This window comes from Carcharodon carcharias, chromosome 14 (assembly GCF_017639515.1).
Source record: "Carcharodon carcharias isolate sCarCar2 chromosome 14, sCarCar2.pri, whole genome shotgun sequence".
NCBI lineage: Eukaryota > Metazoa > Chordata > Chondrichthyes > Lamniformes > Lamnidae > Carcharodon > Carcharodon carcharias.
In genome coordinates this window covers 142481701-142509153 of record NC_054480.1, presented here as the reverse complement: position 1 = coordinate 142509153, position 27453 = coordinate 142481701, and the positions used below count along the sequence as shown (strand labels likewise).

Below are 27453 nucleotides of genomic sequence, written 5' to 3'. Positions count from 1 at the left end.
TTGGGAGAAGATGGGGCCGTGGGAAAACTCGAGGCATCAGAATCAGAAGAGAGTTAAGTTAAACACCAGGAAGTTTCCTTTTCACATTGAATAATTAAACTCTAGAACACATTGTAACAACCCTTCCTCGCAAGTTCTGTCGAAGGGTCACGAGGACTCGAAACGTCAACTCTTTTCTTCTCCGCCGATGCTGCCAGACCTGCTGAGTTTTTCCAGGTAATTCTGTTTTTGTATTGAGTAAGGTTTTGTTTGATGCCTTCAAACGAGATCTGGATGAGTTTCTGTGAGTGGAAGATATCTTGAATTATAGCAGGTAAACTGTGCCAAAGGTGACCAGTTGTTAAGGTCTACTGGAACTTGTCTGATTTTCTTGGGGATCAGAGAGGAATTTCTCAGAATCCTTTCTCTTCCCCTGAAGTGACTTAGGGTTTTTACTCCCCTGAGCATGACTGGGGTTTGGGTTGATGTGTAATTGGCTGCACCATATCCGGACAGAACAGGATGGAATTTTCTTGTCCTACATTTCTTGTGAACATATTGGTAGCTTGGGCATGGTAACATTTTCTATTTAAATTACTATTCTGGAAAGCTGCTGGAAGATAGAATTCTACAGAGGTTCATCCCTACTGACCAGTGAATTAGATTGTGAAAAGATTGAATATCTGGTAATGGATGCACTACACCTTATTTCCAACCGGCATCTCATTGACTGGAGTCAGAATAAATTCACACTTTGGCAATTGGAATTGACTGCAAGGCTTTATCAATGAATGGACTTCCTCCCCTACGAAGATTTTGAAACTTAAAATGAGATTCCATGGGATAAAGAATATTGGCATGTGGTGAGGGTTGAGCAGTGGAATTCTTCCACTTACAGGAGAGGCCATTGACTTCATGGGCATGTTGAAAGAATACATCTGAGTGAACTTGAAGTTTTAATGCAGCTACATAAAGTATTGAAAGCTTTGTTGTTGCACATACAGTGTATACTATGCAGCATACACTATACAGTGTTGTAATGTTGTTTGTTGTCTCATGAAGAGGTCTAGAGGCTTCTATGGTTGAACAATAACTATTATTAATAACACATAACTATATACATATATATATATATATATATGCAGGATACAGTCTTGACTAGGTGCTATCATGCCAAATTCTACCAAGCTCATCGCTACACTCTACTACTCCTCATTGCTACACTCTACTACTCCCATGTGACTCCCTGCATCATAATGTGGGTGGTACTGCTTCTCCCTTCCCACATTAACCCTTACAATCCCAAACACCCTAATACTGCATACAACATACAAGGTGCACATGCAGCATTTATTTCTTGGAATCATAGAATGGTAACAGCACAGAAGGTGGCTATTTGATCCTGTGTGCCTGTGCTGGTTTTCCGCAAAAGCAACTCAGCCAGTCCCACTCTCCCACAATATTTATTTCCTGTAATACATTTTCTGCCACTGTTACGCTTGTAACATGCTATACCTGTCAAACTTAAATTTTTCTGTTGTGTCTTCATCATTGAACCTCCTCGCTAGATAGTTCTGTAGTACATATTTTGCTTTGTACTTACCTGTGATTGGCTGGAGAAGGTCATATGGAACATAACGAAAATGACAGACAGCAAAACAGTAGCTGGTTTACCAAGCTGCCCCCTTCAATTATGTTGTATCTGAACATCATAACTTTTACTTCTTCCCACCAAACAGAAGTCAATGTGAGGGGAAAAATCCCTAGCTAATTCAAGAAAGGTGGGGGAGGGGTTGTCACAGAAAGGATTCTGGGAACCTAGAAGACGTGAGTTCCTGAAGTGCTCAGTGACCTTGAGGCACCATTACCCAATGCACAGGAGTTCATCCGTTCTGAAAATCTGTGGTGAGTCCACATTGTACAAACAATTTGTTCCAAAGTCCTCTGTGAAAAATCCTCCTAACAAACTGATTTGAATGTTTATGTAATGTGCATGTTCTCCCGATCCTATCAAATCCAAAGAGTCATTCCACACGGTCAAAGCCTAGTTCCTTCATTCTAGTAAATATCTCAATTGAAATTCCCCAGGGTAAAGGATGAGATGGCCAAGCCTATCACGATAACCCAGGCTTTTAAACTATATTTTAAGACCCCAGTGTGAACATTTTCCAGGATCTCTTTATCAGCCATCTTGTAGGGGGACCAAAACTGGACACAAATTTTAAACAAGGGGCTCAATTCTTTTGGCCCATTAGCAACAGGCTGGAAGGAGGGAGGGCTGGCAAAATGGTGGGGGAGAAATCGAGAGGGGGGCGCAGCATCATGCCATATTTCCTTAAATGGCCAAAAAAGGGCCACTTGGTGCCTCCATGGGCATTTTGCCTGCGATGGGAGGGTCTGCTGCCACTTGGGGAGCCTACCAGTTAAACCCTGGCAACCTCCTAGGGGTTCCGGGTGGTGCCCACCTCTATGGGCACTTCATGGCCCATGGAGGGTCCCACTGGTGGCAAACATGGCAAAGGCACCACCGGTGCACCAGGAAACCCCCTCCGGAGCACCTGGGCCTGCCTGTCTAGCTAGCTTTCCCCAGCCACATTACCTTTCTTTGAGGCACCCTCTCCCTAGAACTGCAGCCTTTGCAATGACCACAGCTAGGAGTGGAGTTGCTGAGTCATCAGATCTCTGATTGGGTGGGCAGCTCTTGGGAAAGGTTTGCTGTCCTTATTTGGAAGGTAGCCTCGTTGGCAGCCTCCCAATTGACCAGTAGTGGGAAAATGCTGCCCAAGGTCCCACTGCTCACTGAAGCAGAGTCACCATCTGCTTTTGGCCCTGGCGGTGAGTCTTCCAGGTAAGTGACAATATTCAGCCTAAGGAGGGCTATAGTGCATATTGGCTTACATTCAATTATGTGAGATTTATAGTCTAACGTTCTATTTGTTTTTGTTACAGCCCTTAGTCACTAATCCTCAACATTCATAATCATAGTAAAGATTTATTTACTCATATAACACCTGGAACTACCCATCACAAAATGTTGGAACTCTTGATATTGTAAACATGCTCAGCAGAAGCCACACCCACTTGCATTACACTACGCATATCCATGTTAAATGCCATCTGGCAGACTCAAAGTTAATGCTTGTGCTAATGTCTCTACAGAGAAATGCAAAGCAACAGCATGTTACAGAAGAGGTACATGTGTTGAATTGGCTGATGGTTTTCGGTGTATATGTGACCAAGGTTTCTATGGGAACAATTGTGAAAATGGTAAGAGCTGGAGGAAAAGCTGGCAAAAGATTGTAACGTCCTGAGGACACTGAGACTTACTGAAGTAGAATGCTGTATGTGACTGTGCCCTTCTGCCTCCTTGTTCAAACGGAGATTCTTCATGAGTGATTTATTGATATTGGCAAATTACTGTGAATAGTTAGTTCCACAGTTAAGCAATGTCCTGCCTTTATCTATCCACAGGTATACGTTCTGCAGCAGAACCTGGAACCCGGTTGATTTTTCCCTTCTCTAGTCCAGACGTGTGTCAGGAGTGTACACATCTGACATGCTGTATCTGTCAAACTTGAATGTTTCTGTTCAGTCCTCCTCGTTGAGCCTCCCAGCTAGGTGGTCCTGTGATACCAATGTTGCATTGCACTTTGCTGTGATTGTCTAGAGAGGATCACATGAGCATAATGAAAATGACAGCCAGCAAAAAAGCTGGTCTAGCAAACCTGTCCCATTCAATTACATTGTAACTGAGTGTCATGACTTTCTGCTCCCCACTTACCAGAATCATAAGATCATGGAATAGAATCAGAGCGGTTATAGAACACAAGGAGACCATTCAGTCTGTTGTCGTATAGTCATAGAGTTTTACAGCACAGACACAGGCCCTTCAGCCCATCATGTCCATGCCAGCCATCAAGCACCTATCTATTCTAATCCCATTTTCCAGCCCTTGCCCTGTAGCCCTATATGCTATGGCATTTCAAGTGCTCATCTAAATATTTCTTAAATGTGGGTTCCTGCTTCTACCACCCCCTCGGTCAGTGTGTTCCAGATTTCAAACACCCTCTGGGTGAAAAAAATTTTCCTCAAATCCCCTCTAAATTTCCTGCCCCTTACCTTAAATCTATGTGCCCTGGTTATTGACACCTCCGCTAAGGGGAAATGTTTCTTCTTATCCAACCTATCTATGCCCCTCATAATTTTGTATATCTCTATCAGGTCCTCCCTCAGCCTTCTCTGCTTTAAGGAAAATAATCCCAGCCTATCCAGTATCTCTTCGTAGCTGAAAAGTTTCAGCCCAGGCAACATTCTGGTGAATCTCCTCTGCACCCTCTCCAGTGCAATCATATCCTTCCTATAATGTGGTGGACCAGAACTACACACAGTATTCCAGCTGTGGCCTAACTAAAGTTTTATACATCACATACATAACCCCCCTGCTCTTCTATCCTTTGCCTCGGCTAATAAAGGCAAGTATCCCATATGCTTTCTTAACCACCTTATCTACCTGTGCTGCTGCCTTCAGGGATTTATGGACATATACACCAATGTGCCTCCGATCTTCTGTACTTCCCAGGGTCCTACCATTCATTGTGTATTCCCCTGCCGTGTTTGTTCTCCCAAAATTCATCACCTCACACTTCTTAAGATTAAATTCCATTTGCCACTGCTCTGCCCATCTTACCAGTCCATCTATATGGTCCTGTAATCTAAGGTTTTCCTCCTCACTATTTACGACACCACCAATTTTCATGTCATTTGCGAACTTACTGATCGTACCTCCTATATTCACATCTAAATCATTAATGTACACTACAAACAGCGAGGGTCCCAGCACCGAACCCTGCGGTTCACCACTCGTCAAAGGCTTCCAATCACAAAAAAACTTTGACCATCACCCTTTGCCTCCTGCCACTAAGCCAATTTTGGATCCAATTTGCCAAATTACCCTGGGCTCTTAACTTCCTGACCATTCTCCCATGCAGGACCTTTTCAAAAGCCTTGTTGTGTCTGTGCTGGCTCTCTGAAGGTTGCAATTCCCTAAGTGCACTCCCCCCTCTTCTCTCCATAACCCTGCCCATTCTTCTTTTTCAGATAACAATCCAATTCCCCCTTGAATGTCTCAATTAAACCTGCCTCCATCACAGTCACAGGCAGTGCGTTACAGACTCTAACCACTCACTGCATGAACATTTTCCTCAGGTCACCATTGCTTCCTTTGCCAATTACCTTAAATCCGTGCCCTCATTCCAACAATGGGCATAGTTTCTCCTGATCGCTTCTGTCTCGTTCTCCTCATGATTTTGAAAACCTCTCTCAAATCTCCTCTCAACTTCCTCATCTCCAAGGATAACAGCCTCAACTTCTCCAACCTATCTACAAACTAGGAACTGAAGCTTCTCATCTCTGAAACCATTCCCATGAATCTTTTCTGCACCCTCTCTAATGACTTCACATCTTTCCTAAAGTGTAGTGCCATCCATTCTGGATGCTATACTCCAGTTGAAGCCAAATCAGCTTAACTTCCTTGCTTTTGTACTCTATGCCGCTATTGATAAGCCCAGGATGCCTTATCCTTTATTAATTGCTCCCTCAACCTGTTCTACCACGTTCCATGATTTATGCACATAAACACCCGGAACCCTCTGCTCCTGCACCCCCTTTAGAATTATACCCTTTATTTCATATTGTCTCTCCATATTCTTCCTACTAAAATGAATTATTTTACACATCGCTGCATTAAATTTCATCTGCCACTTGTCCGCCTATTCCACCAACCTGTCCAAGTCCTTTTGAAGATCTACACTATCCTTCTCATGGTTCACGATACTTCCAAGTTTTGTATCATCCACAAATTGTGAAATTGTGCCCTGCACACCAAGGTTTAGGTCATTAATATATATCAGGAAGAACAAGAATCCTAATACCAATCCCTGGGAAAGTCCCCTATAAACCTTCCTCCAGTCCAAAAGCCTTAACCAGTATTTTGCTTCCTATCACTCACTTGATTCCATCTCCATGTTGACACTGTTCCTTTTATTCCATGAATTTATTCCATTTATTCTTTTCTCACATGTCTGTTGTGTGGCACTTCATCCAATGCCTTTTGCGAGTTGATACACATGATATCAACTGCATTACCCTCATCAGCCTTCTCTGTTACCTGATCAAAAAACCCACGCATGTTAGTTAAACATGATTTTCCCTTAACAACTTGGTGCTTTTCCTTAATTAATCTGCATTTGCGCAAGTGATTAGTAATTTTATCCAGAATTCTTGTTACTGGAAGCTGAGGTCAATCTGACTGGGTTGCTGGGCTTATCTTTACACCCTTTTTTGAACAAGGGTGTAAGATTTGCAATTCTCTAGTCTATGGCACCACCCCTGAGTCTAAGGCAGACTGGAAAAATATGGCCAGTGCCTCTGCAATCTCCACTCTCACTTCTGTCCGTATCCTTAGAAATTTCTCATCTGGCCCTGATGCCCTATCAACTTTAAGTCCAATTCTTGCTCCTTATCAATTTTAAACCCTTGAAGTGTCTGAACTACCTCATGTGATCTCCTGTGAGGGAAAAATCTAAGCCAATTCAGGGAGGTGAGTGATGGGGAGGGTCAGATGCCAAGGCGAAGTTTCTGGAAAGTTCCCCTCTGACGCAGAAGGGGATCAAAATGAGTTTCAGAAGCTAACAGTGACCTTGAGACGTTTTAGTTAAGCCACAGAGATGTGAGCCTCAACCAGGATTCCATCCATTTCGAAAATCCACGCACACTGCACAAACAATTTGTTCCACAGGTCCCCTGTGGAACAAAGCCTCCTGATACTCAACCTAGTTTTTTGCTTTTGTAGCAATAAGTATGTCCTTGGCTAGTGTTTGGAATTCTCTTCCACACAGAGAGCAGTGGAGGCTGGGTCATTCGATATATTCAAGGCTGAGTTAGACAGATTTTTGCTTTATAAGGAAGTCAAAGTTTATTGGGGGGCGAGCAGGAAAGTGGAGTTAAGGCCACAATCAAATCAGCCTCGATATTATTGAATTGTGCAACAGCCTTGATGGACTGAATGACTTACTCCTGCTCCTATTGCTTATGTCCTTAAGGCTTTCCCTAACAGTCGATCCAGATGCTCACAGTCTAGATTCTTCCAGTGAATATCTCATTCAGAATCTCCCCCCAAAGTGTACATTTTTCCAGAGTGAATGTCCAAGCTCTCCAAGCATACCAGGGCCTTTAAACCTGGTGTCAATCTAATCATTGTAGGGCTTATTTCTCACTCATCGTATAAAGGGGCCAAAACTGAACACAGTTTTCTAGATGAGGCGTAACTAAGGTATTGAACAAAGACACAATGGGCTGGATTATACACTGATGGGTGGGCCCTGCACCCCTGGGTAAATGCCAGTGGCAGGTCAGCCTCCACTTTGTGCGGTCACCCTGCTTTAATTTATCAGGCAATGGCAGGTCATCCATCCAACTCATGGCCTCATGGAGCTGCCGACCAATCAGAGGCCAGCAGCTCTGCACCACACCAGGATCGGTGGCCACTGCAGGTATTGCAGGAGGCTGGGGAGGAAGGGAAACCATGGTTGCCACGAAACCCTTGATCTCACTGGGGATGGATTGGCAGACCTGACCAGGGGGGGTGGGGTGGTGTGTTGAACTTGGGGGAGAGGTGGGAGGGGGAACAAGAGGAGGCAAAACTGTGGGTGTGGGGTGTGGAGGTATGGGTGTTGGGGTAGGGGGGGTTCTTCCAATTGGGACAGGGGGCCAGGGAAGGAGGCACACCGCCTCCCTCCACCCACTCTTTTCACTGATCAGCAGCGGGCAGGGTTAAACCCACTGGGCTACACATTGGGCATAGATCTCTCCAACTCTCCTTCCGCCCATCAAATGAGGGTGCCCTGCTGCGCACTTCAATTTACAGGCCCACTCACCTGTTTCCCACCCACAAGTGGCTCAGTGAAATTCAGCCCTTATGGTGCTTTTTTTTCCCCCATTGGATTATCTGAGCTACACATCTTAATGCTCTATTTGTGTTTGCTATAGACTTTCACCACAGATCGCAAACACTTATCATCATAATAAAGCTTTATTTAAATACTGATTATAAGACCAGGGACTATTTTCCACCCTAAATATTTTGGTTAGCAACTCTGTATGGAGAGCTTCTTTAGTAGAAGCCCTACAAACACTCATTATACTACCCTTGTCCATGGGCAGCATTTTATGTCCCCTCACAGGCGGATTTGTAACTGGGGGGTAAAGGTAAAATTTCTCAGATGGCCTTCCCACCATGTTTCCCCCCCCCGCCCACTTCAATCTCTCTGCAATTTTACACTTGGGCGGGCGAGGCCTAGGCCAGCAAGACCCCCCCTTGCATCAGTTAAGGCCCTTAAGTGGCCAATTATTGATCACTTAAGAGCCATTTCCTGTCCAGCCTCAATTTTCAGATTGATGGGAGGAGTTCAGGAGCTGGGGAGATGCCCGAAAATGTGTTTAGGCCTTGGGCAGGAAGTAGAGGGTGGTGGGGAAGAGGGGGCATCCATCCATCAAAAGGTCTGACCTGCGGGGACACCCTTTCCCCCCTCCAGCCCCCGCTCCTCCCACCCCATCCTCTCTAACAACACCCCCAAGCCCCTCTTGCCTGTTCTCCTGGGGCCTCACTTCCCCTCCCTGTCCTGAGACCCCTCACTTACCTGGTCCTCAACTCCCAGGGCTTAGGATCCGGGCCTGCACGCAGTGCCAGTCTTGTTGACTGCAGCCTCTGGCGCTGTAGGGATTCGAGATGGCCGGCAGCACTCTGAGGCGAGACTTCCTCCCGAGCGAGGAGCGGAAGTCCAGTCTCCAGCCAATTAACATTCGTTTGGAGCCTGAAAAATGCTGCAGGGTGGGCAGCATTGGCAGAAATGTGTTCTCTGCCGAATTTCCAGATTGCAGGAAGGGAAACCTCGCCATCCTGAGAATCCTAGCCTGTGTTAAATGTCTTCTGGCAGGTGTGGGCCCAGTGTTAATAATTGCACTAATGACTCTACAGAGAAATGCTAAACAACAAGCTGCAACAGAAGAGGTACATGTGTTGAATTGGTTAATGGTTTTCGTTGCATCTGTGACCAAGGCTTTTATGGAAATAATTGTGAAAATGTTAAGATTCAGCAAAAAAAAACCATACAAAAACAAATGTTACTCAAGAATATAATCTCCCGAGGTTACTGACATTTTCTGGAGTTGCACTCCATATGTGCTTGTCGTTTTCTACTTCTTGTTCAAGTGGACAGTTCTTCATGAATGACCCTATTGGTTGATATTGACAAATGTTTGTAATACAAACAGTTTCACAGTTGAGCTGAATCCTGCCTTTATCTGTTTCCAGATTTACATTCCCCAGCAGCTCCAGGAACTCTGGCTGACTTTTCCCCTCTCAAGCCCAGGAACCCTTGAGCTCAGTTGCAGTGTCCAACTATTGTTCTGTAAACTCAGCACAGCCCATAAATAAATGGGATCTTTTAGCCTCCCTAGCTCAGTATCACACTGGGCAGAGTTTTTGCTCATTAAGACAGTGAATTAAAGTAATTTTAATACGTGTAGATCACAAATCCAAAATTATTTCCCTTTTGCAAACATTTCATTTATTCTGGTTAAGCTAATAATTTTAGTTTTTATATTAAGATATAGGAAAACACGACAAAACCCCTTGAGCCTGTTCTGCCATTCAATATGATCATTACTGATCTGTGACCTACCTTTGCCCCATATCCCTCAATCCCCTTGGTTAATGAAGGTGTTGTACATATGCCTGTTTGCTGATTAAGGCAAATAGGTTTCCAAATTCCCTATGAATCCAAAATGGATCCCAGAGGAGCCACAATGTCCTCAAATATCTATATTCATATATCATCCAACTTTTGAATTTATATTAGCTCATTTGCCATATAGTAGTAAATATTTTCAGCAATAACAGGATATTGATTAACGTAGCTAACAGTGTTATTCCGAAGTTACAATAATTCTAGGCATGGTAGAGGCTACCCTCTAAAGACTGCAGACCAAGAGAAGGGAGGGGGGACAGTTGAAATTCAAAAAACACTGAAAATCCACAAACAGTGCAGCAAGGCTTTGGAGAAAGTGAACATGTTGTGAAGATGCACAGCACAGTTATTCCCTTCAACACTTCTGTCACATTCACGCATTGGACATATTGGGAAAGATTTTCACCGCAGGCCTCTGGACCCTGCTGCAAGGGTCAAATGGGGATCAGAAGCCCACACTGTGTGTGAAAACAGAAACCCTGTGGTGATGTTCCCTGTATGGGCCAATTAGTGGCCAGAGGGCCGGCTCGGTGTCCAATTAAGGGCAGTGCGCAGGCTTTGAAAACTGGATGGTAGGAGGTTTGGGGTGTCAAAGCCCACCTGTTGCCAGGAAGCCACCTCCAGGCAGCTGGGCTGTTCCCAGATGCATCTGAGTGCCTGGAGGTTGACTGGAATTTCAATGGGCCTTGACTGGCCTTTAACTATCACTAAGTGGCTACGCGCTGCTTGTAAGCAAGTAGCCCGGCTGTTCCCACACCCCACCTCCAGAAAAATTGCTCGGGGTCAGGATGGAGCCAGCAAGTGCTAGCTGGGAGAATGAACTTTTGTACTGCCACCTCCGTGCTCACCCTTATCGGGGGCTAAAAAATCCTGCCCCCTATCTCTGTCAGACTTGAATTTTTCTAGTCAATACTCCTTGTTGAAGCTCTGAGCTCAGTGCCTAGATCTGTGGTACGTATATTGCTTTGTACTTGCCTGTGATTGCCTAGAGAGGATCATGTGTAAAATGACAAGCAGCAAACAAGTAGCTGGTCTATCAGGCCTGACCCATGTTGAGGATGAGCATCATGACATTTTACTGTTCCCCATCCAGCAGAAGTCATGTAAGCTTCTGGAAGGGGAAAAAAAAATCCCTAAGCCAATTCTGGATGGAGGAGCAGGGGAAATGTTGGAGGGGAGATTCTGAAAAATTCCTTTCCCACACAGAAGGGATCTAGTGACCTTGAGACAGATTAGCCAACAGACTGATCTGAGCCTTAGCCAGGAAGTCATCCATATGCCTTTTCAAAATTTGTAGTGAATCGCCACACACTTTACAAACTATTTATTCCAAAGGTCCTCTTGCAAGGGAAAAAAGTCTCCTGACATGAACCTAGTTCAATGCTTTCATAGCTAATGTGCACGTCCCTGCTTTTCCCTACCCATCTCATTCAAAGAGTTGATCCACATGGTCATTGTCTGTTCCTTCATTCTAGTAAGTATCTCATTTGAAATTCCCCTGTGGTGTACCCTTTTCCAGGTGAAAGGACTGAGATCTTAGCCTGATAATCTAGGCCATTTAAACTATGTATCAATCTAATGACCCCATTTTGAACCTTTTCCAAAGACTACCACCCACCATCTTATGGGACCAGAACTGAAGACTTAATCAGTATCTTGATCAAGGCCTTTATAGTGCATTTTTATACTGAGTTATACACTCTATTTGCTTTGGCTATAGCTTTTCACCATTAATCATGAGCATTTATGATCATGACAAAGATTTATTTAAGACCCATATCATAACCCACAGGACACTTCCCCTTCCAAAAAAATCTTTAGTTATGAATCTTGCACAGTGTGAACATGTTTGGCAAAAGCCTTACCAGTATGTATTACACCAGACTTGTTAAATGTTAAATGCCATCTGGCAAATGTGGACCCAGTGTTAATGCTCATGTTGCCTCCACAGAGAAATGCAAAGCGGGAAGCTGCAACAAGAGAGGTACTTGTATTGAATTGGCTGATGGTTTTAGGTGTATCTGTGACCATGGCTTCTATGGAAACAAATGTGAAAATGGTAAGTGCTGAAATGTATATGTTCAAGAATGTAATCTCCTAAGGACTGACCTTTGCTGAAGTAACATTCCATATGTGCTTATAGTCTTCTGTTTCCTTGTCCAATTGGACATTCTTCATGAAAAACCTTGATATTGGCAAATTATTGCACTGTGAAGAGTTTCACAGCTGAGCTGTATCCTGCCTTTACCCAGCATCCACTGATATGGATCCTCCAGGACATCCTGGAACCTTGGCTGATTTTTCATTCCTTTAGCCCAGGCACATTGAGATCAGTTGCGGTTTCCAACTATTGCTTCATATGAGATCAGCTTATGCACAAAATGGGATCTTTTGGCCTCCATAGCTTGGTATCATAGAGGCCTGGATTTTCACAAGGACAGAAAGCCTCCACTCATGTCTAATTTGGTGATCCAGGTGTGTGAAACATGATGTGTGCTGGTTAGACCTGGTAGGAGCAAGTCTGAACTTTGTGGAGTCCTTTGGAGAGGTGGGGTACCTATTGAAGAGGTAGGGTACTCCTTTGGATATGGTCTCAGCACATCCTTTGGGGAGGTCAAGCACCCCTTGGGATTGTTAAAATTAGGCATGAACGTGCATAAAAAGTGCATAAAATCATTTGCTGTCAACCTCACTGGGGCTGTCAAAAGTGTCAAGATGAACTGTCAAAGGCAACTGTAAAGCTGTCAAGTCATTTAAAACTCCTGCCTTTTAAAACTTGAAAAAAATGTTTTAGTATGTTTAAAAAAAGTAATTGCTTGCTATTTCACTCTGTCTGTTGACATAAGACTGAAAGGTACCAGTAGCGGATTAGTGCTGCATGACTGATTTTGAAACCTTCTGTTATCACAGTAGAGTATCTTCCATTTCACAGTTTGATTAACAGCTCCAAGTGGTTATAGAATCTTTGAAGTGGGGCTATGCATTCCAATGCTTGTTTTTCATAAGGGATTATGCCCTTGAATGAAATGTTTGTTTTTATAAGGATGTTGCTGAAGGAAAGTAAATGTAGTAAATCATTTTTTTATGAATGAGTTTTTAAAAATAAAGTCTGCAATAGACACCCAGAACTTTATTCTATTTACTGTCAGCATGGGTCCAGAGGTCTGCCCATGGTGGATACCGGTTGAGTTGGCATGGTAGTTGTAAGGGCAAAGGGTGATGGGTGAGGGATTGGCATGAGTGGGCACTAAGTTGGCAAAGGGGCTATAAAGAGTCGTGGGAATGGGTAGAGGGGAATGGGTTGGCATGGAGGGTATGAGGGCCATGGGAGGTTGGGTAGAGGGCATGAAGTGGCATGGGTTGGCATGAATGGAACATGGGAAGCATGTGGGCGAGCGAGGAGGTGTGAGGGGGGTGGAGGTCTGTAGGACTGTTCTTTGTTTTGTTGCTTTTTAAAAAGCCTTGCACACAACACCAGAGCACAGAGCATTCCACCCAGACCGCCTTCCCAGTTGGCAGCTGCTGCACTCATTCCGGGAGCAACATGCCTGGCTCCCAGAGAACCCTGTCTTAAAAATCCCAATTTCTGGGGCACTTTCTCCCAAGTCAGATTTGTGGAACTGGAAAATGTCCTGACTCTACGCCCCTGACTTGGAGTGAAAATCCAAGCCAGATTCTTTACTCATTAAGACATAGAGAATTATGTGATTTAAGTGAGTGTGGATCACAAATCCAAAAATATTTCCCATTTTCAACCATTGCATTCATTCCCACTTAAGCCAATAATTTTAGTTTTTATATATTTTCCCAGGATTACTGATTACAACAGATAGGTGTTCAACCTCTCTAGGTGGTTCAGAAGGTGTCTCAGAGTGTGTAGAAATGTCCTCAGGTTTCTATTCATGTGTCATTAGACAATCAGTCGGGTATTTATTGACTTCCTTATGCATCTCTTTCAAAGCTGTATACTAATAAATATTTTCTGCTACTGTAATTTCATTTACCTTTGGCTGGCTAAAACTGAAAAGTATTACTCAGCTCAGAGGTTGATAGATTTTTGGACACTATGGAGATCACAGGGTATGAGAAAAGTGGGGGAAGGTGTAACTGAGGTAAAAGATCTTATTGAATGTCGGAAGGGAATGGCCTATTCCTGCTTCTAATTCTTAAGTGTTTTTAGATGTTAAGAGTGGATTTCCTGGTATGTCTCAAATTTTAACGGTGGCCGCATAGTTTGAAACTCATTTATTTACAACACAAATTCTAATGCATTACAAAACAAACCTTTATTACACAAAACACTCTGCATTCAACTCTTTGCTTTTCAGTTAGATCATGCCCAGTCATTGCAAAACCGGACTATAGCTCAGTTAAGTGCGAAGGATTACGTGGAAAGAACCATTTCCGATCCGTGTGCACATTTACTTGTGATCAAGGGTTTATTCTAAATGGGAGCATTTCAACAACCTGCCAAGCATCTGGCTCCTGGACAACATACAATACGAGCTGCCAAGGTCAATGTGCTAGTTTATTAAAAGCAAATTTGATAGAGCTTATCGTTAAACGTTTTTGAATAAGTTCCTGGTTCTTTCAAAGTGAATTTTTGTACAAGCTCTGCCATTTTTGACGCAATATTGTTAGCAATTTTGGCACTGTGTAAGGGTACCATTTCTTAAATTGAGGCCCGAATGCGTATTGAATTCAGAGCTTTATACAGCAATAGTGATATCGTACCATTGCAGTTTCTGAATATTAGGTGATCTCCCATGGAGATGCACCTGAGGAAATGAGTCCAAGTGCAGTAATCAAGTCAAGGGATAGTGGATGGGGTTGGAGGAAGAAGGCAGATGAGAGGAGAGAGAAGGGAGAAAGTGGGAGAAAGAGGGCTCTTAAACCTACAATTTTTTGACTCAGAGGCTAGAACGTTACAAACTAAGCCAGAGTTTTGAACCCTTTTTGGTGAGGATATCTTCACTGCTCTTGATGTCCAGTGCCCGGGATGTTATTAAAACCTTACCTTAGCATGAACTAAGTCCTAGTTCATTGGCTGTCATGTGCCTGCATACGATCCATGTCACTGAATCTTTCGAACGTGCTTACTCAATTATTTGATCAGCTCACACTCAAACATTTCCCAGCAGTTATAAAGTTGAATACATTTGTCAGCTTAATTTATAAGTAACTAGCAAATCACAAATTACACAAATCATTGTTTGCATGTGCTTTCTTTCGCTTATCACGTCAGGATGAACAGAGACAATTAAACAGATTTGCTATTTGTAACAAGTTTTGCTTCTGCCACAACAACAGCTGCATCTAGCATCTTACCCCATCATCACATCTGTAACTCAGGCAAAAACAACTTATGAACGTATGAATTAGGAGCAGGAGTAGGCCACTCGGCCCTTCGACCCTGCTTCCCCATTCAATGAGAGCACGGCTGATCTGATAGTAACCTCAACTCCACATTCCCGCCTACCATCAATACCCTTTCAACCCCTTGCTAACTACCTCTGCCTCTTCCCAGCAGCCGCAATGGCAGCTTCTCACGCTGTATCGTTCTAAACCCACCATATTAATTGTGCACTCTCGAGAAACCTGCCATTTCAATGGCAAGTGGGCTCTGATTCACCTGCCATGCTGTCACCATGCCATTTCATCACACCAGGCACCATATTTAAATCACAGTTGTGCTCAGTGCTTCCAGCCCACGACTGCAGCAAAGAAGACATGGCCTCGAAAGGCAAGAAGACTGCAGCCCTCAAGCACCTTTTGGATGCCATGGAGGCCCCCTGTGATGCCCTCTACCCCCGCTCTGGCTGCAGGAGGGGCAGCTACATTACCATTCCGGCTTAGTAGGCAATGGCAGTGGCGAATCAATGCCAATGCTGCACAGAAGACGTTGGCCATCCAATGCAGGTAGAGGATGAATGATCTCATCTGTGCAGCCAGGGTATGGCAGCCATCTCACCACTTTAAACTCACACACTCAAACCCATCACACATTCACTGGCATCTCACTCACTGCCAGCTCAAGGGACATCACCACTCACTCTCTCACACACACTCTCACATGTCCATCTGGCCTCATCTTCTCTGGTGACTGCCCCTTCAGCCCTTACCATCTTGAGGCCTCTTGCACAGATCAACATGTGCCCCCCCACCCCACACATCCTGGGATACCCTCCTTCCCCAGTACATCTCTTGTCCTGCAGCCCCTTCCCTTGCCTGAGGCCACTTCTTCCCCTTCCTCGGGCAAACCCTAGCCCTGCTGCTGTTGGATATCCACCCAGACATGGCTGATCTGGTAGGTAGACACCTACCCGTGAACCCCCCTAAAAGTGATGTGGTGCTGTGTGTGAAGCCTGGCGCTGATGACTGTGAGTGCTGCCCGAAGCAAGGTAGGCAAACAAACCTTGAAGTCCCGAGCGAAGTGCAGCTCGCCAGGTGCACGACTTATACATGCTCATCTGAAACACATCGCCGTGTTTCCCACTGAGGTGGGCAGGCGATCCAGAGGGGAGAGGAGGGTGGGGGGTGGGGGGGGGTGGGGGATAAGTCAGGCAGGCAGGCCTTATAATGATATGCTGATTTATTACAATGAGGTTCCCGGCGCTCGATGATAAGGAACACAGCCTGCCATTGGCTAGCTGGCTGAGCGGACAATCGCAAACTGGTTTCACAATGTCATGAAACCGATTTTTGGCCTTCTCACCATATTGTCCGCTCACCCCATCGGACACACCCAATGCCAGTGGTCACGGAAAATCCTGGCCCTTATTTTTAACTAGTGGCCTCTAGTACTAGATTTGCCCACAAGAGGAAACATCCTCTCCCCACATCTACCCTGTGAAAACCCCTCAAGATCTTATATGTTCCAATTAAGTCACCTCTTACTCTTCTAAACTCCAGTGGATACAAGTCTAGCTTGTCCAACCCTTCCTTGGATATTAGTCTGGTAAACCTTCTCTGAACTGCTTCCAAGGCATTTACATCCTTTCTTAAATAAATAATACCTATACATTACCTAAATGAACTAACTAAATAAACTAGATTGCATAATATTTTTATATTGTCCTTGTCCAACTTCGCTGCTGCCACCTTGAATTCAAGGACTTTGTCTTCATTTTCAAATCTCTTTAGGGTCATAACTCTACTACATGTGTGAGGCTCTGGATGTCTGTTTCCCTTATTTTCCCAGCTCTGTTATCAGAGATCAACCATTCTTTATTACATGCTGCCCACAGGAATGCTTGTGTTAAACCACTGTCACATCATCTCTCTCAACTCCTTCAGAAGCTTCTTAAAAACATCTGTTTTAATCCAGCACGCCAAGCAACAAGGGATAGAACTGGAGCCTAATCTTTAGAAGCCTTTATTTACAGAGTTGCACATTATAATCATGCACCTCCAAACCCAGCCCAACACAGTTTCAGCCTGCTCCTATATATATATAGAAGCACCAGCGAATCCTCAGTTAATGCCAGTCACCTGAATATAATTAAACACTCACTTAATATATTATTAAAATTTTTCACTATATTTGTGGTTTCCTCACCTTACTTGATCTCTATAGCAGTTTGGTTCAGTGGTAATATGCACACCTGAGAAAGCAGTTTGAACGTTCAAGTCTCTTACCCGGACTGGAGCACACAATCTAGCCTGACACTACATAGCATTAGATAGGATACAGCACAGAAACAGGACCTTCAACCCATAGCCGGTATTTATGCTCTCCTTGAGTCTCTTCCAGCCTTTCCTCATCCAACTCTATCAGCATAGACCCTTGTCCCCTTCTCCTTCATATACATGTCTGGTCTCCCCTTAAATGCATCTATACTATTTGCTTCAATCGCTCCTCGTGGCACTGATCTCCAGATTCCCACTATTCCCTGGGCAAGGAATTCTCTTCTACATTCCTTATTTGATTTCTTGGTGACTACCTTATACTGATGGCCTTCCAACAAGTGGAAACATTCTCTTTGTGTCCACTCTATCAGAACCTTTCATTATTGTAAAGACCTCCTGGTTGGTCACCCTTCAGCCTTCTCCTTTCAGCCTGTTCACCCTCTCCTGTTAGGCGTACCCTGCCCCCCACCAACCCCCTGTTCCTGGTATCAATCTTGTAAAACATTTTTTCATCCTCTTCAGTGCCTCTATCTTTGTTTATAATACTGTGACCAGAGTTATACACAACAATGCAGGGGTAGTCTGACGAAGGTCTGATTACAGTACAGTGGTGAAGTGTAACATTGTCAGATGAAATATGAACCGAAATTATGGACGAAAAAATCCTTCAGTGCTATTCAAAGAAGAGCAGGGATTTATCCTGGTAAGCAGGCCAGCGTTCATCCTTCAAACAAGAGTACCCAAAACAGATTAACTAGATATTTATCAAATTTGCTGTTTAGGCACAAATTGGCTACAGCATTTTACTGCAAAATGCCAGTGACAACATTTCAAGATTATTTTGTTGGCTGTAAAACACTTTAGGACGTCCAGATGATGTGAGATAAATTGAAATTCCTTTCTTTGTGACCGCTAGATATTCTCTTTCTCCTCCTTGCTAAATGCCACAAGATATTCTCCCAAGTGAGGGAAGCTATACCAGTATAAGTTGTTGAGGAGACAACGGTGACATGAATGAAATGGTTACCTTGTCATCAATCCTGGGCATTCATTGTCGCCTTTATCTTGCTGAATGCTCCAACTCTGTTGATTTACATAATTTTGTCTTTTTAAAAGAAAAAAATGGACTCTTATTGAAAATAGTTAGTGAAACAACATGAGATTCTTGTGAGAACACTGTGCAAGCTTGCTGCAGATAAACTTTGATTGTTTTAAAAGCGACCAGATTCTCAAAGCCTTTAAACTGTCTCACCCAAATTTCTGAAATAGCCAGGACCTGCTGAACACTTTTTGAACTGGGCTTGACACTGCACAGGAGTTATACTGCAGATGCTAACCCAGCTAATGCCACATTAAATTTATGTTTCATACAATGTCAAGCTGAAGAGGCAAACCTTCCAGGGAATCTCTCACACACACGTCTCTCCGGAGCCCAGATCAGAACCCAACTTCAGAGTTATACTATCATTCTTGTGTTGATGCTAATTTATCTTCATGCTGTCAGGAATGTAACTCAATAGCTGCCTCTGAGGATAACTGTGCAATCAGCTTGTCACTGGAGTCTTTAAAAAAGTCTTTAATGAACTACGAATTAAAGAAGTAGGGCAGGATTTTCAGGTCGTCGGGCAGGCCTAGGAGTGGCCGAGAAATGGTCCCTCTCCCCAATCAGCCCCTGACCACAATTTCATGCTGGCTGGCCAAATTAACAGGGAGCTGCCTCAGGGAGCTTGAAGGATATTAAAATCAAAAATAAAGATTCTGAAGATGTGCAAAATGTCTTCCCACACAGGACTCACTGACATGAACATAAACGTCATAAAAATGATGTCCAGAAATTTTTTTTTTAACATTAGTATTGGAAGCCTCATCCCGCCTGTGGATGAGGTTTCCTAAAAAATCCAAAGGCCGCCTGGTCAATTCGCCCGCCCACCGCCAACCATAAGGTTGGATAGACAGCGAAAAATAGGTTTAAATTAATTGATTAATGGCCTTAATAGGCCTCCTAATTGTCGGCGGGCATGCTGCCGACCAAAATATTGTGCGCTGTTTTACACCCGATTGGGTTGGGCGTGTGTCCACCTGCAGAATGTAAAATCCTGCCCGTAGTGTTTATTAAAGTTTCATCGAAGGAAAACATCGCAAAGTAGTTAGACTCGGCTGCCTCTCGGAATTCTTACAAAAAACAACTCTCTGATGTGACCACCACCTCTTCTCCAATACAGACTACGCAAACAATACCAAGAGTTCTATACGTACGCACTTCTGGAAGCACCCAGCTTCCTCAAATTTCACTACACGGGGCTAAAAAAAAATTGTGCTAGTTCCCGTTTGCTTCACTTTTTTATAGAGCAGAAAGAATGTGGTTGCTAGCTAGAAACAGTTCAGATTTTCCACCTGATACCAAGAACCACATTGCACCAAGACTCCCAAAGTATTAAGAACTGAAACATGAAGCAATACAATTTATTAAAGGAGGTTCCTTGAACAGATGCTTGGCTCCCACATAACCACTAATGCATATCATTAGAGCTTTACTAATGAGAATATTACCATTAGCACCAAAATATTATCTGTACACTGTATTAAGCAAATAGTATTAAAACATAGGTATTCATCAATGCAACAGCACAAAATCCCTACCCTGGTGATCCCATGTAACGAAGGCCTTTGGCAAGAAAGAGTAGAATTAACATGTCCTGTGCTTGAGAAAAGCCTTCATCGGCAGAAACGCTCCATTTGCAGCCTACATTGTTGATGTGCTTGCTGACCTACATTGGCTTCTTGCTTTGGCAGCATCTCAATTTTAAAATTCTCATCCTTGTTATCAAATCCTTCCATGGCTTCTCCCGTCTTAATCTCTAATCTATTCCAGCTCTACAACCCTCCGAGATCTCTGCTCCCCAGCCTCTTGCGTGTCCACAATTTCACTCATGACATCATCGGTGGCTGTACTGCCTTCCCCTAACTAGGTCCCAAGCTCTGGAACTCCCTCCATAAAACTCTCCACCTCTTTACATCTCTCTCCTCTTTTAAGATGCTCCTTAAAACCTACCACTTTGACCAAGCTTTGGATACCTGCTCTAATAACATCTTATTTGGCTTGGTATCAAATTTTGTTTAATGACACTCCTATGAAGCGCTTTGGGTATTGCTGTGTTAAAGTTGTTTTTGTGTGCAGCAGTTGTTGCCACTCATCCATGTTCCGCCATTCTTTATATAAAAGTTTCATTCAACAGTTTCAAGATCTGGGAACATTGGTAATGAGTTTGCAGACACAGTGTGAACAAAATTACTCATATGTAAGCATTTATCTAAAGTTATGAGGGTTTTACAATATAATTTTAAAATAAAATGGTGCCACTTAGCAGCAATGAGAAAATATGAATACATAGCTCACATTCAGTTCTTTTAGTTAGTTGCATGTGGACATCAATGGGGTAATGTTAGCATCCCAAAATGGGTAGATTTGGGCTGGATGAGAAATCAACATGCAAAATACTTTAAATCTGAACCAAACGCACGTTGAACCCACATATTTATAGTTTTAATGGAGTCAAGATAGGGGGTTGGAAGACCATCCATCTCCTGGGAGGCAGATCGCTCATTTTAATGTTTTAATGAAACTGCACGCCTCTTTAACACTTGTTGTCTGGATTTCATGGGCCTTGAGAAACCTGGCAGCTGAAGGGTGGGTGGATGGAAGAATTAACTGTTTGTGGACCAGGAGGAGCAGGAGTGCTTCATCCCTGCCCCAACCCACCAGAGAAAGCTGTTAACCTCCAAAAACAACAATCGATGCCCACCCCCTTTGCAACCTGGTGCCACCCTGATGTCCTCCATGGCCTGTGATCTCATGCCCCCTTACTCCATGTCCTCCCCAGCTTGTGCTCCCTTCTGTTTCCCCCCACTCTGATCTCCTCCATGGGCCCTTGCAACCTTCTCCCTTCCTCCAATGATCTTCTCCAAAGGCCCCACCCCCCCCATCACTGACCCCTAATCTTACTGTGCATCCCAATTAAGCACTAACCTCCAACCCATGGCCTCTCCCTCCCTCCCCTGCGGCCTAATGCCATCTGATTGGCTGCGGCTGGGAAACGGATTCCAAACATGGTAATCAGATTAACCTGAGCATAACCTGACCAAAACCCACCTGACGACAAAACGGCTCGCAAGCCCACCCCACCCACTCATAAATATCGGGGCCTAAGCAAGTACCATTTTAGTGGCGTTTTATTTTCTTCAGTTTCAATATGATTTATTTCATATAAGCTGTAACACATACCAGAAAGAGTTGTTTTTAATTGATATTTACTGACTAACTTGTTCCTTCATAGCAATTACCTGTACACCCTTGAAGAAACCAGAACACAGCAGTGTCAATTGCTCTGGACCCTATGGCGAGAAGCATTACAATGCATCTTGTTATTTTTCATGTGATGATGGCTACACTCTGGAGGGGGATCCTAAAACCATCTGTAGGGAATCGGGAAACTGGAACACGCATGATATACAATGTAAGTATTATTTAAACGTTGATACTTGCCATTTATGCTCATTGGAAGCTGGAATAACCTTACCTACCGGTTGTACTTGTGTACATTCTTTAGCAAACCAGTAAAGAATCAGACGAGGAATAGGACTAAGTTCAACTTTCTTCAGCATATCAGGGCCAGGCCTGCATTAGTTCCATAGAGACACTTGGAACAAGAGGTGTGCCAAGAACTACTGGTGAAGAGGAGGTTGACCACAAATGGCCTTGGGCCATGCTCTGAAGACCAGCTAACTTCAGACATGAAGCCATCAACAAACACCATTCCCCTCACACAGATACAATCTCACATTTATTAAAGACAAAAATAAATGAGAAATATTGGTGTAATTTAGCTACAAACGCAAAATATAAAGTCTCTGGAATGAACACTTTTGAAACATAACATTTGATACAATGAATAGCAAAAAATCTGTAGATGCAAGTTTAATTGCAGCTAAACCACCAGCCCCCCCCCACCCCACCACCCCCACACCCCCACACCAGACCCCAACCCCCCTTCTATTTATCTCATTTTTTAGTTGCTTAGGAGTTGCATCAACATTCCCTGAATGAGAGAGTGGTAAAGGTGACTTATTACCAGTGGCACCGTTGCCTTGTTCACATGGAGCTTAGCAAGACCACTGTAGCACAACATGGGTGTCAGTATTTCCTGTTCACATGAAGAGATGTCAAGTCTCTAGTGTTTACATTGCCAGTCAGTTCTTACCATGAATTTACTGAATGGGGAATCACAGGCACTAACCCAACATGTTTCGTATAATTTTCCAAATATGGAAACATCCCATATTTGAAAAATTTGGGCAACACTTCCTTAGAAAATTAACCCACTGTACCATTGCCTGACCTAGTTCATCATATGTAACAATTCATTCATCTAAGACTCTCATTTTCTGTGTTGTGTCTCTCTAGGCACCGTTAATCACCGCAAACTAATCCTAATCATTGTTCCCGTGGGAGCAGTAGCAGCAGTTCTTTCAGCCCTGGCAGTGATCTATCGGTGCCTGAAGAGAAACCATCAAGGTAACACTCTGATACAGTAATCGTCATATAACCATTATCATAACACTTAACATATCGCCTTTTATTCCAAGACTTTATACATTAAAAACTGACCGTTACAGCAGAAAATACTGGAACTCCAGAACAGACTGATCGTCATCGGGAAAAGAGACGTTAATGTGGATAATTTAAACCTAACTCCCAATGGGTGAGATCAGGTGGAACTCTGGAATTCCCCCCTCACTCCCCACCCACCCAGCCCCAGCCAAAGTTATTTACTTTAACACAAGATAAAACCACAAGGTAAAGCCAAATGTTGTTGGCTTCCCGACAGACAGCCTGGGTTAAAATTCTCCCCAGTATTTCAGACATGCTGGCCTGACACATTAAACTTCATTCATTTAGATGCTAGCTGACTTTGTCTGTACGCATATCAAATATTCTCTGTTTTTCCTTTTAGATTTCAAGAATTTTTTTAACTCAAGTTATTATTGCAAGTTTGTGGAGAGAAGCAAAGCTATGTTTTTTTTTAAATCGGGCATTTAGCTCAGCGAGCTTCTCAATGTGGTGATTATAATGAAGCCAACCTTCTGTGAGCAGAGGAAACCTAATTTGTAGCTGACTTTCTGTTGGTGACATTCTACTGCATTTGGGTTAATTATTTTGGGGAAAGATCCAATAAATCCAGCATTGATGCTAAGCAAAGAATCGGTTTGGAAATTTACCTTTTATTTATGCATTTGATTTATTTTAATTTTTAATTTATTCATTCACGGGTTGTGGCCACTTGTGAGAAAGCTAGCACTGCCCGTTTAATGGCTTTTGAGAAGGTGATGGTGAGCTGCCTTCTTGAACTGCTTAAGTCCTCATGGTGAAGGTATGATCACGTTGCTAGTTGCAGGAGCTGCGATATAGCTCCAAGTTAGGATGGTTTGTGACTTGGAGGGAGCTTGGGGGGGGCGATGGTGTTCCCATGCACATCCTGCTGTTGTCCTTCTAGGTGGTAGAGGTCATAGGTTTGGGGGGGTGCTGTCAAAGAAGATTTGACGAGTTGCTGCAGTGCAAATTGTAGATGGTACAGACCTCTGTCGCGTTGTGTCAGGGGTGGAGGGAGTGAATATTTAAGGTGGCATATGGAGCACTGGTCAAATAGGCTACTTTGCCCCAGATGATATCAATCTCCTTGAGTGTTGGAGGTGCACTCATCCTGGAAAGTAGAATTAGCGTAACATGAGAGCCTTGATTTTACTGATTATCAGTCAGTCAGGCATAAAGTTTAAATTTTATGTGAAATCATAAGTAGCAGCAATGGAGGAGGATCTGTGATATACCGGTATGTGCCTGTAGTGATCAGCTGATCAACCGTCCCCTACCCCCCCATTGCTGTTTACGGGTTATGAAGTTAGGTGTGTGAGATGGAGCCAATTAAAACCAGAAGGTTTGTGAGACAGTGGAACAATAAAATAAAAATAAATGTTTGCAATCAAGACAGAAATAGAAAAGGGAAGAAAAAGAAGCAAGGTGACAACAAAGAGATAAAAATAGGTAAATGATGAAATAGCGAAGTTTAAAAAAAGCTGTTACAGACAGCCCTAGCTTAAGGTGAAAGGGGAAGAGAAAGGTACATCTGTCGATGGACAGGTGCTCACTTAGCTTGAGAAGTGCAAACCTCATAATTGATTGTTATTAGTTAAACCCGAGGAAAAAAGAGTCAAACCATTATGGTCAAGCACCAACATAGTTGAGAAGAAGACACTTGGACTGCCCTTCCATCTGGTTTTACACAATAAGAGACAGATGGTGTCATATGTGCAACTAATGGGCAGATTAGATTAATCTAATCGATTAGATTAATTGAGGCTGCTTTGTAATTTACCTCTTTGTATATTTCTATTTCCTCTATCTCAGTCCATGCTTAGTCCTCCTTCCTAGGGGAAACACGTTTGAATTCAGCCTTTGAATTCTGCACAGTTGCTTTTAATGTCAGGTAAGGTATTTTACCACCGTAGCAGCAGCAATGTGTACCATCTATAAGGCGCACTGCAGGAATTCACCAAGGCTCCTTAGACAGCACCTTCCAAACCCACGACCACTATCATCTATAAGGACAAGGGCACAGATATATGGGAACACCACCACCTGGAGGTTCCCCTCCAAGTCACTCACCATCCTGACTTGGAAATATATCGTCATTCCCTCACTGTCGCTGGGCCAAAACCCTGGAACTCCCTTCCTAACAACACTGTGGGTGTACCTACACCACTTGGACTGCAGTGTTTCAAGAAGGCAGCTCACCACAACCTTCTCAAGAACGATTAGGGATGGGCAATAAATGCTGGCCCAGCCAGCGAGGCCCACATTCCGTGAATGAATTTTAAAAATTCTACCACCATGACATGCCTCATTTAGCAGTCTAGCCACCAGTGGCATCCTCGGAGGATAATGCCTTTTAATGTTGTTTGTGATAGGAAATTTGAACTCAGGCTACCTGACCTCAGAGGCATATAGCTTTCAGAGCTATTGTAGCCTAATTGCTTTGCACTGGATTAGCCAGCGACAGGTATGCTCAAATCCTATCATGGAATGTTTTGTGATATTAAATTGAGAAACCTTGTCATTTCTGGGGTCTAATCGGAAAATTGTCATGAAAGTTGTGAACACACCTAATTCTCATACTCCTGCCATCACTAAGATTGTCTATTTCTAAATCCATGACTTTGCCTGTCTCGGCACACCTGCTGATGAAAACCTCTTCATCTCCAGACTTCACTATTCCAATCCACTCCTGGCTGGTTTCCCACATTCTACCCTCCGTAAACTCGAGGTCATTCAAAACTCTGCTTCCCATCACCTTAACTGAAAGCAAGTCCCTTTCCCATATTACCCCTGTGCTCGCTGATGTACATTGGCTCCTGGTCAAGCAACATCTTTATTTTAAAAGTCTCATCTTCATTTTCAAATCCCTCCAGGGCCTCACCCCAGCCTGTCTCTGTAAGTTCTCCCTGCCCCACAACCCTCAGAGATAACTGAGTCCCTCCAACTCTGGCCACTCGAGCATCCCTGATTTTAATTGCTCCATTATTGGTGGTTGTGCCTCAGTTAACTAGGCCCTTAGCAGTGGAATGCTCTCCCTACATCTCTCCACCTGTCTACCTTTCTTTCCTCCTTTAAGACCATCCCTTAAAAACTACCTCTTTGATCAAGCTCTTGATTATCTTACCTAATTTCCCCATATAAGAACGTTGGACCATAGGCCATTCAGCCCTTTGAGCCTTCTCTGCCATTCAATAATATCATGGCTGATCTGGTTGTGGTCTCAACCCCTCCTTTCTGTCTGTGCCCCCATAACCCTTGACTCCCCTTGTCTATCAAAATTCTATTTAATTTTTCCTCCAATAAATTCAATTACCCAGCTTCCACTGCTTTCTGGGGAAGAGAATTCTACAGACTAACAGCCCTCTGAGAGAAAAAAAATTATCTTCATCTCCATCTTAAAAGGGAGACCTCTTATTCTTAAACTGTGTCCCCCTAACCCTAGTCTCTCCTACAAGTGGAAACATCCTGGTATCCAGCCTAACAAGCCCCCTCAGGATCTTATATGTTTCAATAAGACCACCTCTCATTCTTCTAAACTCCAGTGGGTTATAGCCCCAACCTGTGCAACCTTTCTTCATAGGATAAGCCCTTCATCCCAGGAATGAGTCGAGTGAACCTTCCCTGTGCTGCTCCTAATGCAATGATGGGCAAAATTTTTACCTCAGTGGGTGGGCGCGCACCCAACCCGCTCTAGCGTGAAACGTCGTGTGTTGGCATCGGGCGAGGGTCCTGACGTCAACATGCAGTCACGCGATACTTCGGTCTGCGGGCGTGCGCCAGAGTCAGCAGCGCGTCTGCCAACAATTAAAAGGCCTATTAAGGCCATTAACAAGGTAATTAAAAGAAATGTTTCACTGCACGAGCAATCTTACAGTGGGCGGGGCAGGCGAAAAGACCAAGTGGCCTTTGCATCTTTTAGGAAACCTCATCCATGGGCGGGATGAGGTTTCCAACAGCAAATCAAAATAAAATAAAAATGTTAAAACTAAATTTATAACATGCCCTTGCTCATGTGATAGGGTCACATGAGGGGGTATGTTTTATAACACTTTTAATTTCTTTATTTTTTGTTCTAAATTCTTCATCTCCCTGAAGCATCTCTCTGTGCCTCAAGGAGAATCGGAAGCATGTCTAAATTCGCGCTCTCCCCCGCTCACACTCCTCGCCCCACTTGCACAGGCAGTGCTGGGCACTGCCGCTTGCGTTTCACACTGGGCAGGCCTTAACCAGTGTGGAATCCCCAGCCGAGCCTGCCCGAAAAGGGCTAAATTCCATCCCATTTAAATATTCAGGAAGGCGGGCGGACAGCGAAATCAGCTGTCCGCCCGCCAACCTGCCAATGGCCAATTGAGGCTATTGACAGGATCATTAAGCCAATTAAAGACCCTGCCG

General features: G+C 43.8%; 1 protein-coding gene across 4 annotated transcripts in view; it reads left to right on the top strand.

Annotated features, from left to right (window-relative positions):
• Positions 1 to 1623: 1623 nt before the first annotated feature.
• Positions 1624 to 27453, top strand: part of LOC121287284 (L-selectin-like) — a 37940-nt gene continuing 12110 nt past the window's right edge. For 3 of the 4 annotated variants that reach the window (XM_041205017.1, XM_041205016.1, XM_041205019.1), the window contains exons 1-5: positions 1624 to 1884; positions 3139 to 3246; positions 11737 to 11844; positions 21749 to 21928; positions 22876 to 22986. In XM_041205017.1, coding sequence (XP_041060951.1) covers positions 1851 to 1884; positions 3139 to 3246; positions 11737 to 11844; positions 21749 to 21928; positions 22876 to 22986 — 541 coding nt within the window. In that variant the 5' untranslated portion in view covers positions 1624 to 1850. The remainder of the gene's footprint in view (positions 1885 to 3138; positions 3247 to 11736; positions 11845 to 21748; positions 21929 to 22875; positions 22987 to 27453) is intronic. The other variant, XM_041205018.1, reaches the window with a different exon arrangement.